The 16786-nt window shown below is 41.9% G+C and overlaps 5 protein-coding genes and 1 long non-coding RNA gene across 20 annotated transcripts in view; 1 reads left to right on the forward strand and 5 right to left on the reverse strand.

Moving 5' to 3' along the window:
- LOC135336954 (uncharacterized) overlaps window positions 1–9356 on the reverse strand; it is a 35556-nt gene extending 26200 nt beyond the window's left edge. For 10 of the 11 annotated variants that reach the window (XM_064532834.1, XM_064532836.1, XM_064532840.1 and 7 more), the window contains exons 1-2: window positions 9106–9356; window positions 8727–8945 (exon numbers count right to left, since the gene is read on the reverse strand). In XM_064532834.1, the coding sequence (XP_064388904.1) occupies window positions 8727–8945; window positions 9106–9213 (327 nt within the window). In that variant the 5' untranslated portion in view covers window positions 9214–9356. Of the gene's footprint in view, window positions 1–8260; window positions 8414–8726; window positions 8946–9105 lie in introns of all 11 variants that reach the window. The other variant, XM_064532835.1, reaches the window with a different exon arrangement.
- On the reverse strand, window positions 141–6478 carry LOC135336961 (glutamate dehydrogenase, mitochondrial-like). Of its 2 annotated transcripts, none has more exons than XM_064532850.1 (6): window positions 5031–5124; window positions 4626–4759; window positions 3943–4224; window positions 3237–3441; window positions 791–948; window positions 141–467 (listed from the first exon to the last, which is right to left on the reverse strand). In XM_064532850.1, exons 2-6 carry the CDS (start codon window positions 4650–4652, stop codon window positions 351–353), a joined length of 789 nt encoding a protein of 262 aa, XP_064388920.1. In that variant the 5' UTR covers window positions 4653–4759; window positions 5031–5124; the 3' UTR covers window positions 141–350. The 2 variants fall into 2 exon arrangements, with proteins under 2 accessions (XP_064388920.1, XP_064388921.1); XM_064532851.1 differs by lacking the exons at window positions 141–467; window positions 791–948; window positions 3237–3441 and adding exons at window positions 5625–5715; window positions 6103–6178; window positions 6330–6478 and having other exon boundaries at window positions 4031–4224.
- A 39-nt stretch (window positions 9357–9395) lies between the features above and the next one.
- LOC135336968 (glutamate dehydrogenase 1, mitochondrial-like) lies at window positions 9396–12222 on the reverse strand. Of its 3 annotated transcripts, none has more exons than XM_064532861.1 (4): window positions 12084–12222; window positions 11755–11959; window positions 10070–10227; window positions 9396–9635 (listed from the first exon to the last, which is right to left on the reverse strand). In XM_064532861.1, the coding sequence occupies exons 2-4, from the start codon at window positions 11903–11905 to the stop codon at window positions 9519–9521; spliced, it is 426 nt and encodes a 141-aa protein (XP_064388931.1). In that variant the 5' UTR covers window positions 11906–11959; window positions 12084–12222; the 3' UTR covers window positions 9396–9518. The 3 variants fall into 3 exon arrangements, with proteins under 3 accessions (XP_064388931.1, XP_064388932.1, XP_064388933.1); XM_064532862.1 differs by having other exon boundaries at window positions 12020–12113; XM_064532863.1 differs by lacking the exon at window positions 12084–12222 and adding an exon at window positions 12024–12079.
- On the reverse strand, window positions 12099–12887 carry LOC135337193 (MOB kinase activator 3A-like). Its single transcript, XM_064533092.1, has 2 exons — window positions 12714–12887; window positions 12099–12314 (listed from the first exon to the last, which is right to left on the reverse strand). Exons 1-2 carry the CDS (start codon window positions 12885–12887, stop codon window positions 12099–12101), a joined length of 390 nt encoding a protein of 129 aa, XP_064389162.1.
- LOC135336958 (uncharacterized) lies at window positions 12882–15277 on the reverse strand. Of its 2 annotated transcripts, none has more exons than XM_064532847.1 (6): window positions 15113–15277; window positions 14509–14961; window positions 14201–14250; window positions 13689–14101; window positions 13564–13623; window positions 12882–13510 (listed from the first exon to the last, which is right to left on the reverse strand). In XM_064532847.1, exons 1-6 carry the CDS (start codon window positions 15275–15277, stop codon window positions 13209–13211), a joined length of 1443 nt encoding a protein of 480 aa, XP_064388917.1. In that variant the 3' UTR covers window positions 12882–13208. The 2 variants fall into 2 exon arrangements, with proteins under 2 accessions (XP_064388917.1, XP_064388916.1); XM_064532846.1 differs by having other exon boundaries at window positions 13564–13626.
- LOC135336971 (uncharacterized) lies at window positions 15271–16342 on the forward strand. The gene is made up of 2 exons (XR_010394987.1): window positions 15271–15412; window positions 15983–16342. It is a non-coding gene; the product is annotated as an uncharacterized LOC135336971 (long non-coding RNA).
- The last annotated feature ends 444 nt before the right edge of the window (window positions 16343–16786 follow it).

Genomic DNA, 16786 nt, shown 5'->3' on the forward strand with positions numbered 1-16786 from the left:
GAGCGCTAGATTGAAGAGTTCTCTTGGCTATAGCGCTAGCTAGAGACATGTTAGCCTCGATTCCAGGCCGCACTTCACTCCAGTCCAGGGATGTGCGGCCTGGAATCGAGGCTGGTTGCACTGGCTTGGGAACTGTTTCTTTCTTTGTTCCTCCCATATTTTTTTCTTATTGTGTGACAAAAACAGAAAAAGGAAACAAGATACGATGTATCTTTTACCAAGAGTAACCTGATTAAACCAATTCACTAAACTACAATCATACATGTAGTGTTTAAAAGCCACAGACATACCAAAAAATAAGCTAGCACGTAGGAAGGTACAATGTTCACTATCAGGTGTTCTCTATGCAGCTACAAGGTGATGCCAGCCGCTAGGTAGACTGTGTAGATCTTCTGCAGTGCACACACATAAGCAGCGGTCCTCAGGTCCAGACCAAGGTTGTACTCACGAACAGCTCGCATGATTTGCTGCAAGAAAGGGGAAGAGTTTCTTAGAATGGTAGCAGAATTATGAATCAGATCAAAACCAGAACACACTTTATATCGTGGTAATTGTATTGTGGAGACATCCGTGTAATTAAATTAGAAATCGTCTTATTTTTTTATTGAGATGCCGTCGGATTTCAAAGGGCTCTATTCTACAATGCTTTAGATAGTGACATTACAATAGATGCAGGTATTCAATAAAGGGAGTACATTAGTTATAATAATAATACGTACATGGTTTTAATCTAAGCAGGTTATGCCTTAGTTGCTACAGACACACTAACTTGGTTAGCGACAGCTCTCACCTTGACAGATCTCTCCATGGTGTATTCTAGACCAGAGTTGACGATGTCCTTCTCACTAGCTCCAGCAATGCGAGCACTGAATGCAGGGGTGGCTGTGATGGGGATAGACCCAGCACGACCTCCAGAGAACTTGGCCTCTAGACTACGCTGGACACTGTCTGCAAGTGTGTGTGTGTGTGTGTGTGTGTGTGTGTGTGTGTGGTGTGTGTGTGTGTGGTGTGTGTGTGTGGTGTGTGTGTGGTGTGTGTGTGTGTGTGTGTGGTGTGTGTGGTGTGTGTGTGTGTGTGTGTGTGGTGTGTGTGTGTGCGCGTGTGTGTGTGGTGTGTGTGTGTGGTGTGTGTGTGTGTGTGTGTGTGTGTGTGTGTGTGTGTGTGTGTGTGTGTGTGTGTGTGTGTGTGTGGTGTGTGTGTGGTGTGTGTGTGTGTGTGTGTGTGTGTGGTGTGTGTGTGTGTGTGTGTGTGTGTGCGCGCGTGTGTGCGCGCGTGTGTGTGGTGTGTGTGTGTGTGGTGTGTGTGTGTGGTGTGTGTGGTGTGTGTGTGTGTGTGTGTGTGTGTGTGTGTGTGTGTGTGTGTGGTGTGTGTGTGTGCGCGTGTGTGTGTGTGTGGTGTGTGTGTGTGTGTGTGTGGTGTGTGTGTGGTGTGTGTGTGTGTGTGTGTGTGTGTGTGTGTGTGTGTGTGTGCGTGTGGTGTGTGTGTGTGTGTGTGGTGTGTGTGGTGTGTGTGTGTGTGTTGTGTGTGCGTGAGGGGGTGTGGAATTGCTATTAAGAATGCTCTTAGACTATTATAGATTAGCTTGAAAATTAAAATTTGTTATATAGAGCTACCGTGCACTTGTATGGAGGTGACCTCATTATGAACTCTAAACCCATACATGTAAAATGTAAATACTATAATTATTACTAGAATATTTTGCTGGTGAAAAACTTTGCGAAAGAGCCAAATCAGCAATAAAGTTGACCCTTTGCGATCTAACTACCGTATAGCGGGTAATTTTCGGGGGACAAAATATTTGGTTCAGCAATATTGAGACATTTAGTGGATAATATTTTCATGGTTGCTGCTTGCACTGCAGGTAAAGGTAGGCAAGGTCGCTTCATTCGTGGGTAAAATATTCGTGGTCAGACCTCCAACCACGAAAACCACGAATATTTTGCCCACGAAAATTACACGCTATACTGTATTGCGTTCTGGCATGTGTACCGGTATTTATGAATTGATCGTTAAGTTCGCATAATAATGTTTGATGCTCACAAAACATTCTAGTAATACAGTACACAATAATAATAAGAATGGACAGTGCTCTGGCTGACTAATTTTAATGTTCAACTAGGGACAGGCCATGCCATGCATGTATAGCAAATTATTCAGATGTCTCCAGTTGGCAAATCCTAAACCAGCTGGCGTATGCATGACCTGATCACTAGTAACAGCAACAACATCACTACATGTATTGTACTATATACGGACAAACAGACAATAATGATTATTATAAGCAATCTCACCATTATTATTATGATATCCAAGTGCTAAAAATAGAAATTTCTATTTTTAGCACTTCATGCAAATTCACACGTTCCTCCGCCCACGTTTGAACTCTGCTAGCTACGTGCACTGATAGTGAAGTTGCATGCCCTCTCTTCTTTTATACGCCCTTGATAGCACTCATGAACAAGCACTGACAAGTCATTGTTTGTTACTCGTGCTATTAATCTCATACTGCACTACTCTTAGCTAATTGCCGAGCGCCTTAGCGCGAGGCAACTAATACTGCATCATATCTCAGAAAATCTTTGTATGTATGTATTTACTTGATTAAACGCCCTCCTTGAATAAACGCCCAGGGTAAAAGCTGTCTTTGTCAATAAACGCCCGTCTTAAATAATCGCCCATATATGGGGCGTGGCACTGTGGTTGCAGCATAGAATAATAATACTTTTTATGATGCATCGATGGCAGAGAGAGAGATACCGACACAGAGGGCACTCCTATGACTTAAATTTAAGCTGAGAAATAGATTTAAGCTGAGACAGCAGCCCAAGAAGAGCACAATAACTGCTGCTGTGCAAGAGTTTTGGAGTAGACATAACAATTAAACGCCCCCTCTAAAGACTTTGATCTGATATAAACGCCCGGGCGTTTAATCAAGTAAATACGGTATGTATGTCACGCTCAGGAATATCGCGGTTCAGGAATGCGAATTGGGTGTGGCTACATTCTGTTAGTCTTTATTACCTCCAAACTGATCTACTATTATGCAGAGAATAAAAGCTACGTACTAGCTGGAAGCTTCTTTCTCCTAAAATTGTACTTAAACACAACTCTGCACGAGGCTAATCATGCGCGTGTGTATACCTATAGTTATATTGTATTACAGTAATTGCATAAGGACAAACGACCTCTGACCTCCCTCACTACACACACACACACACACACACACACACACTCACCTAGTAAATGATTGTTGGAGTCTTCCTCGTGTTTCCAGGTCAACCGTCCATAACTGACATAGTTGAGATTCTTGAGCCACTCAAAATAGGACACAGTCACTCCTCCAGCATTTGCAAACAGGTCAGGGATGACCATAATGTTGCGATCCATCAGAATCTTCTCAGCAGCAATAGTAGTGGGACCATTGGCACCTTCTGCCACCACCTGTGTACACATGAGGCAATCTCTGGGTCAGTAGAACTTTAAAACTAGTTATAAGCACAACTACGTATGTAGGGATGGATATAGTCCTACATACAGGTAAGAGATGAGACTGATCAAAACCTACCAGCGATAGGCCTTCCTAAAGAGCTACAGAATGCAATATCCAACTTTAAAATTTGTTATACTCTAGATCCTACACTCTTTCAACTGCCATAACTTGAATTCCGTGGATCCAGATTTTCCGAAAGCTTAGAAAGAGACCTTTAAAATGATGTCACAAAGTTAATATTTAAGACAGCCAATTTTGGCCCAATACCATGGATTATATACATGTATAGCCCATGGTCCAAGGCCGAAGAATGACAAATTATGCCTCCAACGAAATTGTGGATTTAAACACATCATTTGAAAGGTCTCTTTCTAAGCTTTCAGCATAACATTTTTGAAATCGGATCAACGATACTCGAGTTATGGCACTATACGCACACACACGCACAATACCTTGGCTTGTATTTGCTCAGCTATTTCTGCCGTGATCTGCTTCTCTCCGGCAGCTGGTATCAGAATATCACACTCTGCTGTCAGTAAGTTCTCAGTCGTTTCTTGTGCTCCTGGAAATCCTTTGATGGAGCCTCCGTTATTTAATTTGTAATCCTCCAATTCTTTCGGGTCGATACCGTCTTCCCTGTTAACGATGGATACATCTCTCTCCATCACGCCCATGCACTTAGCTCCCTCTCTGTGGAGGTAGCGACAAGAGTGGAGCCCCACGTTGCCAAAGCCCTGTATATACATGTAGAGTTATATAGCGACTTGATAGTCGTATAATACATACATTGGAAGTTATAATAACAAGGACTTACAATGCAGGCTAGGGGGGTAGGGATTTGGGGAGGTCAATAGTGTGAGTATTGAATTAACTACCGTATTACTAACAACTTTTAGTAAGCATAAAACCAGATACCATACATCACAGTTTTAAGTTTATAAAGTTAGATAGCAAAGTCTACTTTGGCCCCCATCATGCACAAGGTTTGTTACCCGCAAAATATTCTAGTAATACATGTATGTTATAATGCATAGGTCAGAGGTGGATCTTAAGGAGGTCAATAGTGTGAGCATTGTCTAATAGTTACATACGTGTATGAACATTATGAACAGGTATAATAAATAAAATACCATACCAATCTTGGAGGGGAAGATGTTCTCATTGTCTAGTTGTTCTTGTACCCAGGTCATGAGATAGTCGATATACTTGGGTGCTGAGCACTTGATGGGCTTCTTGACGGTCGTACCATCGGCCCAGTGATACTCGTACCTGGTAGGCGGGCGAGGGGTCAGAGTGCGTAACATTACAAATACATGTACACGGATGGGATTGAGAATACAAAGTGAGTTAGATTTAACAGTGGATCCTTCTTAACGACCATTCTTGAAGAAAATCAACTAAACGTAACAAAGGCCAGGTCCCAAATGAACTTAGGTACAAAGAGGTTTTACAGCATCGAATGAATTTTGAAAAAAAATTTTAAGTCAAAGTTTCCAGACTAGCATCCCCACATGTGTCACTGTGCTGAGGTGTTGCTTACTTTGGTCCAGCACTCATGACAGGGCATGACTCAGTTGTACAGTGAGCCGTGATAGTACCGTAGAGCATGTTGATCTGGTTAAAGAAGTCCACAGCTGATTATGTGTGTGTGTGTGTGTGTGTGTGAGGGGAGGTGTGAGGGGAGGTGTGAGGGTGTGTGTGTGTGTGTGTGTGTGTGTGAGGGGAGGTGTGCGTGTGTGTGTGTGAGGGGAGGTGTGCGTGTGTGTGTGTGCGTGTGTGTGTGTGTGCGTGTGTGTGTGTGTGTGTGTGATAAAGGCAGTCCACAGGTTTGTGTGTGGGGGTGGAGGTGTGTGCTGAGAATACAAGGAAATCGATACATGAGTTAGTGTACAAAATTATTACAGAAGAAGTACGTATCATAATTAAACTGTACTGTACATGTACTGTATGCGATTATCAAACATACGCAAACTTTACGATGCTAGTGGCTTCGTAAAAATAAATGACCGGAACCTGTATACATAATGATTCTTGCCTGATCACAAAAGTTAGATTGCAAATTGCCAACGTTTCTGTTGATTGGCTCATTCGCAAAGGTTTTTCGCATGCAAAACAGTACTACACTAAGGCTTACTGTTGACGGCGATCCACTCATTGAGGTCTTCACCATCTGGTAGTTGCACAGCCAGTTTAAGATTCCCACTGCCCAGGGTAGCGGCCGCATGCTGTACAATAAGGAGGGAGGGAGTAATATTGAAATATTGGCAAACACTTGCAATATTCAAAGGCGAGGTTGAGTGTACATTAACACACACACAGTGTGGAGTTGGCAGGAGAGGACAGTATTGTAGGGGACCACATACTTGGTGGGTTTGGCATCTAGAGAAACACACACTTGCAAAAAAGACACGAAAAAGTGGAAGTATAACTACCGTACAACTAAATTGGATGCTTAAAATACTTCACACACGCATGGCGAAGTGAATTTCGTCTTCTGTCTTGGGAATGGACAAATGGCCAAACTAAACTAATAAACTATACCAGTACGATACGCTAGCTAGCTGGGTAGCTTGGCAACAACTCCCGAGTGGCTTGTACCAGTCATAACATACCTTCATCATGTCATGTTGGTGAGAGCCCTCTGGTATCTTCTTGAGGTGCTTCACAGTCTTAGTATTAGACGCTCTCCTGCACACACACACACACACAGTGACACTTAGTACAGCATGCTATCACACACACACACACACAGCTTAATTACTAAAGATACTACTTTATAGGGCTCATTTTTGCTATGTGTGTGTGTATGTATGAAGTACTACGTAGGTGATTAACTTACAGTCCAGATAGGAAGAAGCTCATGGCTGACTCTAGTGAGAAGGTGCTTGGACGGTACACACGATCTGCCCTAAACAAGTGTTCTTGAGACAACACAGTCAGTCGCTCTATTCCGAATAATCCGTGTCCCCACATGCAGGGTACAGAGGTCAGTTTGTAGTAGCTCCCTCAATGACGATCTATAAAACGCCGCTGCTTCATTATTCGTGGGGCGTGTCTATATTAATGAGCCACGCCCATCCAAAATTAATGGATGCAATTTCTTGCGCAATGCATCGCACTCAGCATAATGAATAATGACTTCATATCAATTACAAAAACCATGTGATGAAGAAACTACTAATAAATCTACTTTGCCTGGCCTACCAACAAACATGTTCACACATAGCTTTAGTGCAATATTAGTACAAGTAAAATAAAAGGAGGGTTAGTTTGGGATCACCACTGCTTCGAGTCTTTCAACGTCTGTGCTAGTTCGGATAATCCCACAATAGGTTTCTGTAGCGATTGGATAAGCTCCTCTTTACTCAGGTTTTTCGTTCTTAATCTCTTGATGAGCATGTACTTGAGGCAGTCTTTACAGTTGTCTCTCTGTTTGGTCGCAATTGCCTCGAGGATATCAACATGGAGGCCCAGAGCCAGGCCAAGGTCGTGCCACTCGTTCACGGCGGCAGGGTAGAGGTATTCCAGCAGCTCATTAAAGTTGTCAGTTGTGAAGGATTTAGACCGACTCTCATGAGAGCATGACCCCGTCGAAGCTGGAGGTGTAGGTCGTTGGACATCTGGTGTTGTGAGGGGGATGGTTGACACTGGTTTTCTTTGAGGTTTGGGCTTGGCAGTTTTGCTTCTTGATCTCGTAACCATTGACGTGCCTAAATGAATGTATGTAAGTAAAGTTAGACAGCACACTGAGAACTAACCTGAGTCAGTACATGGTCTCTTAGTGGCAGTTGTTGGTGGCTCACAAAGACGACGCTTCCCTGCATTGGTATATGAAATGGTTAGCAGCATATTATTATAGTTCACACAGCAAACACTGATTAATAAACTTACTTGAAAAAGAGACAGTCAATGCTCGACCACATTCAGGACAGCTTGGATCATCCCCCTGCCCCACAGTGCAAACAGGACACACAACATGTTTGCAAGAGGTGGTGGCTAATTTTACGTTATTGCGGCATTTCTCACAGTACATGTAGATCGTGGGGTTGGCCCAGCAACAGACGATGAGCAGGTCAGCCCAGACGTCCGCCTCCATTACCCAGAACTTGGAGTTGAGCATCCTTGCAGCCATTTCCAGTGGAGGACCCCAGCCTGAGCGAATGCTCTTGAGGAGAGACACCAACTCGTTCATTGAGAATGGAAGGAATGCCATCGCTTTTTTAAAATTAGCAGTACGCATCAAACGAAATATGAAAACCTTTAATTCTTGATTCTATAAAAAAAAAAGATATTTTTCTTAAGTCGCAGGGGACACAATGATTTTTTTAAGCCTAGATCTGTACAGCAAGTAGGGTTAAGGTGTATGGTACCTTTTCAGACTAGCTTTGATTTGTTCCTGAAATAATTTGATTATGCTAAGCTCCTCACAATGCACTATAATTATATGGAATCCTCAACTCCTCCCACAATAACTGGCTTAGACTTATGAACTTCGTACTTATTATTATTACAGGCATGCTAGATTTCATAACGGCAATGTATAGGTTGCCCAAACCATCCCCATAGAGATACACTCTAAGGCAAAGATGGTACCTATGTGAGCTTGTTTAAAATGGACAAGTGTAGAACGACACCAATCCTTACCAACGCCTCCAACGCGCCCAACGCGTCCAACGCGCCCAACGCGTTCAACCTCTTCAACTGCACGTTCAACCTCTTCAACTCCAAGTGCAACTCATCCAACATGACTGAGGACACTCTTATTTTGAGGTCGGGGAATGGCGAAGTGATCATGTTAAAACTTAAGGTATCCTCGATTCCAGAGAAATCCTGTGTGAGGGGATCAACTGGTGTATTCAGCTTGCCCTTTTGTTGTTTTGTGTCTGATATAAACGGCATGACTGTTTCTCGATGTTGGGAGTTCTGTATTAAAATAGTGGTGTATGTGTATAATTATGTATAATATTATAGCAAACAAAAATAATTGAAAACTAGAAACTATATCTGTAGGGCAGAAATGTGAATGGTCGAACTATGCATACACAGATAAATAACTATATACACACGACAATGCTTTACTTCGTACTTATTATTATTACAGGCATGCTAGATTTCATAACGGCAATACTTATATAGGTTGCCCAAACCATCCCCATAGAAACACGCTCTGAGGTAAAGACAGTACCTATGTGGGTTAGTGTACAATGGAGGAGTGTAAAACGACACCAATCCTTACCGACGGCTCAAACAGGTCCGCCTCCGCCTCCGCCTCCAAGTCTAACGCCAACGCCTCACGATTCAAAATGACTGAAAGAAAAACGCCGCTTTCGAAGTCGGGGAATGGCGAAATGAAACTTAACTCCTGTGTGAGGGGATCAACTGGTGTATTCAGCTTGCCCTTTTGTTGTTTTGTGTCTGATATAAACGGCATGACTGTTTCTCGATGTTGGGAGTTCTGTATTAAAATAGTGGTGTATGTGTACGTACGTGTATATGTGCAAACAAAATTAATCAAGACTATCGATCTGTAGGGCAGAAATGTGAATGGCTGAACTATACATAGCTATACATACATAGATAAATATTAATTAAACTATACACACGACAATGCTCACCAGCACTGTGACAGATTTTCCATCACTTGACATTGAAGAGGCTTCTGGCCATCTCCGGCGCCAGGGCCAGAGGTTATAATCTAGATCCCTTTGTACCTCGTCAGACATTCTAGCCTACAGTCCAGTATAGTATAGTAGTACAACTATAGCTAGCTAGCTACAGCACATAAAGTTACCTGGCTAGGCTACAAATTGCAAATTGATGAAATAGCGAAAAATCGGCCTAAAAAGGTATTGAAGAGCTTCCTTGTTTCTTTCTTTGTTCCTCCCATTTTGTTCTAAAAAGGTACCAAGTTACTGTAAACTACAATCATACATGTACAATGTAGTGTTTAAAATTAAAGCCACAGACATACCAAAAAATAAGCTAGCAGGTAGGAAGGTACAATGTTCACTATCAGGTGTTCTCTATGCTACAAGGTGATGCCAGCCGCTAGGTAGACTGTGTAGATCTTCTGCAGTGCACACACATAAGCAGCGGTCCTCAGGTCCAGACCAAGGTTGTACTCACGAACAGCTCGCATGATTTGCTGCACAAGGGAGGGGAAGAGTTTCTTAAAATGGTAGCAAAATTATGAGCTTAATTGAATAATGTTCAAGGGTATAATGTTCGTGGTTTTCGCTGATCAAGCATAATTATACCACGAACATTTATACCCATAAATTTAATACTGCACGCATGCATGATGCAAAAAGGCTGCTATTCCGCGAAAGTTCCATTGCATATAAAAGCAGAACACATATGGTAATGTTGGCAGTATTTCACTTTATTAAAAAATTACTATCCGTGTAATCATACTATTGGTACATATGAAAGCGTCTTATACAATAGATGCAAGTATTCAACAAAGGGAGTACATTAGTTATAATAATAATACGTACACATGGCTATAACACTTTAAATCTAAGCAGGTTATGCCTTAGTTGCTACAGACACAATAACTTGGCTAGTGACAGCTCTCACCTTGGCAGATCTCTCCATGGTGTATTCTAGACCAGAGTTGACAATGTCCTTCTCACTAGCTCCAGCAATGCGAGCACTGAATGCAGGGGTGGCTGTGATGGGGATAGACCCAGCACGACCTCCAGAGAACTTGGCCTCTAGACTACGCTGGACACTGTCTGTAGTGGTGTGTGTGTGGTGTGTGTGTGTGTGTGTGGTGTGTGTGTGTGTGGGGTGTGTGTGTGTGTGTGTGTGTGTGTGGGTGTGTGGGTGTGTGTGTGTGTGGGTGGATGTGTGTGTGTGAGGGGGTGTGGAATTGCTATTAAGAATGCTCTTAGACTATTAGCTTGAAAATTAAAAACTGTTACCACGAAGCCAATAATTATAGAGCTACCATGCACTTGTATGGAGGTGACCTCATTATGAACTCTAAACCCATACATGTAAAATGTAATTACCATAATTATTACTAGAATATTTTGCTGGTGAAAAACTTTGCGAATGAGTTAAATCAGCAGAAAAGTTGACCCTTTGCGATCTTATTTTGCAAATTGATCGATTAACCCTCGCAAAGTTTGCATATGTTTGACAATTAAAACATTCTAGAAATACAACCCTCGCGTGTACAGTACACAATAATGAATCGAAATTGAAATTAAAACAATAATTTTTACAGTGCTCTTTAAGGCATGACTAATGTTACGTATTAACGTTCAAGCTAAGGGGCAGGTCACTTCAGCCATGCACGTATAGCAAGTGTTTCCAGTTGGCAAATTCCTAAACTGAAAAGACTAGCTGGCGTATGCATGACCTGTATCACTAGTAACAGCTGCAACAACATCACTACATGTATTGTACTATATACGGACAAACAGACAATATGATTATTATAAGCAATCTCACCATTATTATTATTATAATATCGTATGATATGCAAGTGCTAAAAATAATATTATAAATTATCTATTTTTAGCACTTCATGCAAATGCACTCATTCCTCCGCCCACGTAACTCTGCTAGCTACGTGCACTGATAGTGGAGTTGCATGCCCTCTCTTCTTTTATAAGCCCTTGATAGCACTCATAATAAGCACTGCATGACAAGGTTAATAGCACTCGGCGTATCCTTGTCATTGCTTGTTACTCGTGCTATTAATCTCATACTGCACTACTCTTAGCTATACTACTAATTGCCGAGCGCCTTAGCGCGAGGCAACTAATACTGCATCATATCTCAGAAAACCTTTGTATGTATGTATTTACTTGATTAAACGCTCTCCTTGAATAAACGCCCAGGGTAAAACCTGTCTTTGTCAATAAACGCCCATATATGGGGCGTGGCACTGTGGTTGCAGCATAGAATAATAATACTTTTTATGATGCATCGATGGCAGAGAGAGAGATACCGACACAGAGGGCACTCCTATGACTTAAATTTAAGCTGAGAAATAGATTTAAGCTGAGACAGCAGCCCAAGAAGAGCACAATAACTGCTGCTGAGTCTCTAGCAAGCTCTCCTTCTTTCTTCTAAAATTGTACTTAAATACAACTCTGCACGAGGCTAATCATGCGCGTGTGTATACCTATAGTTATATTGTATTACAGTGATTTAATGCAAGCATAAGAACAAACGACTCCGACCTCCCATCACACACACACGTACAAACGACCTCTGACCTCCCTCACTACACACACACACACACTCACCTAGTAAATGATTGTTGGAGTCTTCCTCGTGTTTCCAGGTCAACCGTCCATAACTGACATGGTTGAGATTCTTGAGCCACTCAAAATAGGACACAGTCACTCCTCCAGCATTTGCAAACAGGTCAGGGATGACCATAATGTTGCGATCCATCAGAATCTTCTCAACAGCAATAGTAGTGGGACCATTGGCACCTTCTGCCACCACCTGTGTACAAATGAGGCAATCTTTGGGTCAGTAGAACTTTAAAACTAGTTATAAGCACACCTACGTATTGTAAGGATGGATATAGTCCTACATACAGGTAAGAGATGAGACTGATCAAACCTACTAGTGATAGGCCTTCCTAAAGAGCTACAGAATGTAAGTTCTCAGTCGTTTCTTGTGCTCCTGGAAATCCTTTGATTGAGCCTCCGTTATTTAATTTGTAATCTTCCAATTCTTTCGGGTCGATACCGTCTTCCCTGTTAACGATGGACACATCCCTCTCCATCACGCCCACGCACTTAGCCCCCTCTCTGTGCAGGTAGCGACAAGAGTGGAGCCCCACGTTGCCAAAGCCCTGTACATACATGTAGAGTTATATAGCGACTTAATAGTCGTATAATGCATAAATTAGAAGTTATAATAATAAGGACTTACAATGCAGGCTAGGGGTAGGGATTTGGGGAGGTCAATAGTGTGAGCATTGAATTAACTACCGTATTACTAACAATTTTTTAGTAATAAAATCGCATAAAACCAGATACCATATCACAGTCTTAAGTTTATAAAGTTAGATAGCAAAGTCTACTCTGGCCCCATCATGCACAAGGTTTTTTACCCGCAAAATATTCTAGTAATACATGTAGGTTATAATGCATAGGTCAGAGGTGGATCTTAAGGAGGTCAATAGTGTGAGCATTGTCTAATAGTTACATTCATGTGTGAACATTTTGAACAGGTATAATAAATAAAATACCATACCAATCTTGGAGGGGAAGATGTTTTCATCGTCTAGTTGTTCTTGTACCCAGGTCATGAGATAGTCGATATACTTGGGTGCTGAGCACTTGATGGGCTTCTTGACGGTCGTACCATCGGCCCAGTGATACTCGTACCTGGTGGGCTTGCGAGGGGTCAGAGTGCGTAACATTACAAATACATGTACACGGATGGGATTGAGAATACAAAGTGAGTCCACTCTTGAAAAAAAATCAATCAACTAAATGTAACAAAAGTCAGGTCCCAAATGAACTTAGGTATAAAGAGGTTTTGAATTCACACCCATGCAGCCAAATATGGCCATTTTACTGATGATGCAATGATTATCTATCTTTCAGCATAATGAATAAATTTTACAAAAACCATGTGATGACTATAAATCTACTTTGCCTGGCCTTACCAACAAAAAACATGTTAAGTGCAATAATTATTTGTTAAATCAAAAGGAGGGATTAAAAGTGTTAGTTTGGGATCACCAGTGCTTCGAGTCTTCCAACGTCTGTGCTAGTTTGGAAAATCCAACAATCGGTACCTGCAAGGATTGGATAAGCTCCTCTTTGCTCAGCTCTTCTTTCATATTTAATCTCGTGATGAGCATCTCCCTGAGACAGTCTAATTTGTCGCTCCGTTTGGCCTCAATTGCCTCGAGGATATGAGTAGGGACGCCCAGAGTCAGACCAATATAGTACCACTTGTTCATGGCAGGGTGGAGGTATTCCAGTAGCTTAGAAAGGTATTTAGACTGACACTCATTAGAGCATGACCCCATCGAAGCTGAAGATGACAAACATATCTAAGTAAAGTTAGACCGTACACTGAGAACTAACCTGAGTCAGTACATGGTCTCTTAGTGGTAGTTGTTGGTGGCTCACAAAGACGACGCTTCCCTGCATTTGTATATGAATGGTTAGCAGCATATAGTTCACACAACAAACACTGATTAATAACTTACTTATTGGTTTTTCCTGTGCGGATGCCAAAGCTGACGTGAAAACCAAGACAGTAAATATTTCACCACATTCGGGACAGCTTGGATCATTCCCCTGTCCCACAGCGCAAACAGGACACACAACATGGTTGCAAGAGGTGGTGGTTGATTCCACGTCTTTGTCACATTTCTCACAGTAGATGGTGGGGTTGGCCCAGCAACAGACAATGAGCAGGTCAGCCCAGACGTCCGCCTCCATCGCCCAGAACTTGGAGTTGAGCATCCTTGCAGCCATTTCCAGTGGAGGACCCCATCCCGAGCGCATACTCTTGAGGAGAGACACCAACTCGTTCATTGAGAATGGAAGGAATGCCATCGCTTTTTTAAAATTAGCAGTACGCATCAAACGAAATAGGAAAATCTTTAATTCTTCCATTCTATGAAAAAAAAGATATTTTTCTTAAGTCGCAGGGGACACAATGATTTTTTTAAAGCCTAGATCTGTACAGCAAGTAGGGTTAGAGGGTGTATGGTACCTTTCCAGTCTAGCTCCTTCCCTTCTTTCCAGTTTAGCTTCGATTTCTTCCTGTAAATTAATGAAATAATTTGATTATGCTAAGCTCCTCACAATGCACTATAATTATATGGAATCCTCAACTCCTCCCACAATAACTGGCTTAGACTTATGAACTTCGTACTTATTATTATTACAGGCATGCTAGGTTTCATAAGGGCAATATACTGGTTACCCAACCCATCCCCATAGAAACACGCTCTAAAGCAAAGACAGTACCTATGTGGGTTTGCTTAAAATGGAGGAATGTAGAGCGACACCAATCCTTACCAATGCCTCCAACATGTCTAACGCGTCCAACAAGTCCGACGCTTCCAAAGCGTCCAACGCCTTCAACATGTCCGACGTTTGCATCGCGTGCAACGTCTTCAACGCTTTCAACCTGTTCAACGCCTTCCACCTGTCCAACCCCTTCCACCTGTACAACGCCAACTTCGCCTGAATCTCCCTCGCCTTCAACTTCGCCTGAAACTCCCTCGCCTTCAACTTCGCCTGAATCTCCCTCGCCTTCAACTTCGCCTGAAACTCCCTCGCCTTCAACTTCGCCTGAATCTCCCACACTAAGTCCCAGAAATTCTGTCCGGTGAGGGGGGGATCAACTGGTGTGGTCAGCCCGCCCTCTTGTTGTTCTGTGTCCGATATAAACGGCGTGAATGTTTCTTGAAGTTCTGTGTCCGATATAAACGGCGTGAATGTTTCTCGAAGTTGGCCCAGTTGGGGGTTCTGGTGTATGTGTACGTACGTACATGTATAACAGTGCAAACAAAATTAATTAATGGTAAACACCAAACTATCTGTGAGGCAGAAATGTGAATGGCCAAACTATACACACACATATAAATACTATATAGACAATACACATGACAATCCTCACAGGCACTGTGGCAGATTCTCCATCACTTAACATAGAGGCTTCTGGCCATCGCCGGGGCCTGTGCATGAGATTAAGTACATCCAACCATAGAAGATACAGTACTGACGTGGATGTGAAACGGCCTAGTATCCGGAGGGGTCCACGGGAATTGTCTGAAGCTATCATTGTAACGAGCAGATTATGTTAGAAACCCTGTAACTGTCATGTTTATATAGCAACCAGAGCGTAGTAAACAGTGTTCTGTGTCTGAAAACTGGTGAAAATGACTGGCACACATTGATACTTGCAGTGGGCTTGTAGGTAAGACTAGTTCTCTAAGCTCATGGGAGAATATCATATTTTAGCATAAATTTTCCTGTAAAAATACTTTGTGTGAGATTTTTGGCTTGGACAGTAAATATTCAGGTTACCATTCAGTAGTAATACTTGAAGTACACTGTAAACTACGAGGAGAATCTATGTTTGACAACTGTTATGAAAGTTTAAGTGCTATAGAAAGGGCTAAAGCATGAGTTAGTTGCACTTTTTGCGTGAGGTTATTTCTAAACCTGTTGAGCCTACTTTTTGCATATTTAGCTGATGAAAACCTTCGTGTATTGATGCAGCAGGAGAATCTATTAACTAAGCATACAGTAAAGTTATTGGAAAAATACAGCCTCAAGAAAAATATGTAAAATCCATGTACATGTACTGTTAAACAAAAATTAATGCTACGTTCTTATTACAACTACAATTATGATTTCTATCAATAAGTTCACACGTACATGTACATGTCATTAACTTTCCAAATTGCAGTGTTGTCTTTCGCTGAGCTAAGATATCAATTGCCAAATGTTAGCTAATTATACTATCAAGTGAAATTTATCCCAGGACCTACTCGAGTGCTACTTCTCTAGGCAACACCATCGGTGAAGACAGCATTAACGTCCAACCTCTTTTCAAGTGCCGTGTATCTACACTTGTATAGGAATTTCGAACCGGCAAGTTGGAATGTGTCTCTCTCACAGCCACTTCGTAAACGATCAAGAAACAGTTTATCGTGTACTATAAATTAATACTCTCAAGACTATTATAATAATTATTAGCATGTACACGTACACGTACACGTACAGATCATCAACAATTTCACCGGGCCGTTTGCTTATCTCATGCTAGTGTTACGAGTCAGCCACACTTCTTTTGATCTACATGCATGCTACCAACATTGAGTGGCTTGCTTTTTGGATATAATTACATGGGTACAGGGGTAGATCTACTATAAAATAATAATTATAGACTATTTACTAGACTAATTATAGAATAGTTAATATCATCTTGCACTGGACTGTACTTCCTCTACTCATTCTACCTCCTCACAGTCACTACTACTGTCTTTGCTTAATACACTTGCAGCATCAATATCCTCTCTGTTAATGCATAGATTCTCTTTTATCTGTCTCTGGCCAGTTCTGCCAACTCACTTACACAGCTTGGTATAACCTCGATAATTCCCTCGGCGTTTATTTGGAACAAATTGCCTAATTTACGGAAACTAGTAAATTACCTCGGATATGCTCGTTACTATGATAGCTTCAAGCAGAATACCGGAATCCGGAAACGTTTCACATCCACGTCAGTACTGTATCATCTATGATCCAACAGACTCTCGATCGAATTGAATACCTTGTGAGTCAT

Source organism: Halichondria panicea, chromosome 6, assembly GCF_963675165.1.
Source record: "Halichondria panicea chromosome 6, odHalPani1.1, whole genome shotgun sequence".
Classification (NCBI taxonomy): domain Eukaryota; kingdom Metazoa; phylum Porifera; class Demospongiae; order Suberitida; family Halichondriidae; genus Halichondria; species Halichondria panicea.

Bases quoted from the DNA above. Each gene is read 5' to 3' on its own strand.
- LOC135336968 (XM_064532861.1), bottom strand. From the start codon at position 11,905: ATGGATCGCAACATTATGGTCATCCCTGACCTGTTTGCAAATGCTGGA. The intron at 10,228-11,754 runs GTGAGTGTGTGT...ACACCACTACAG, and splicing joins CTCCAACAATCATTTACTAG to ACAGTGTCCAGCGTAGTCTA. The intron at 9,636-10,069 runs GTGAGAGCTGTC...TCCCTTGTGCAG, and splicing joins CCATGGAGAGATCTGCCAAG to CAAATCATGCGAGCTGTTCG.
- LOC135336958 (XM_064532846.1), bottom strand. From the start codon at position 15,277: ATGATAGCTTCAGACAATTCCCGTGGACCCCTCCGGATACTAGGCCGT. The intron at 14,962-15,112 runs GTGAGGATTGTC...CACATACACCAG, and splicing joins GAGAATCTGCCACAGTGCCT to AACCCCCAACTGGGCCAACT. The intron at 14,102-14,200 runs GTACCATACACC...TTTTTTTCATAG, and splicing joins GAAGGAGCTAGACTGGAAAG to AATGGAAGAATTAAAGATTT.
- LOC135336961 (XM_064532850.1), bottom strand. From the start codon at position 4,652: ATGAGAACATCTTCCCCTCCAAGATTG. The intron at 3,442-3,942 runs GTATTGTGCGTG...ATGTGTACACAG, and splicing joins CTGAGCAAATACAAGCCAAG to GTGGTGGCAGAAGGTGCCAA. The intron at 949-3,236 runs GTGAGTGTGTGT...ACACACTTGCAG, and splicing joins CTCCAACAATCATTTACTAG to ACAGTGTCCAGCGTAGTCTA.
- LOC135337193 (XM_064533092.1), bottom strand. From the start codon at position 12,887: ATGTTACGCACTCTGACCCCTCGCAAGCCCACCAGGTACGAGTATCAC. The intron at 12,315-12,713 runs GTATTTTATTTA...ATGTATGTACAG, and splicing joins TCCCCTCCAAGATTGGTATG to GGCTTTGGCAACGTGGGGCT.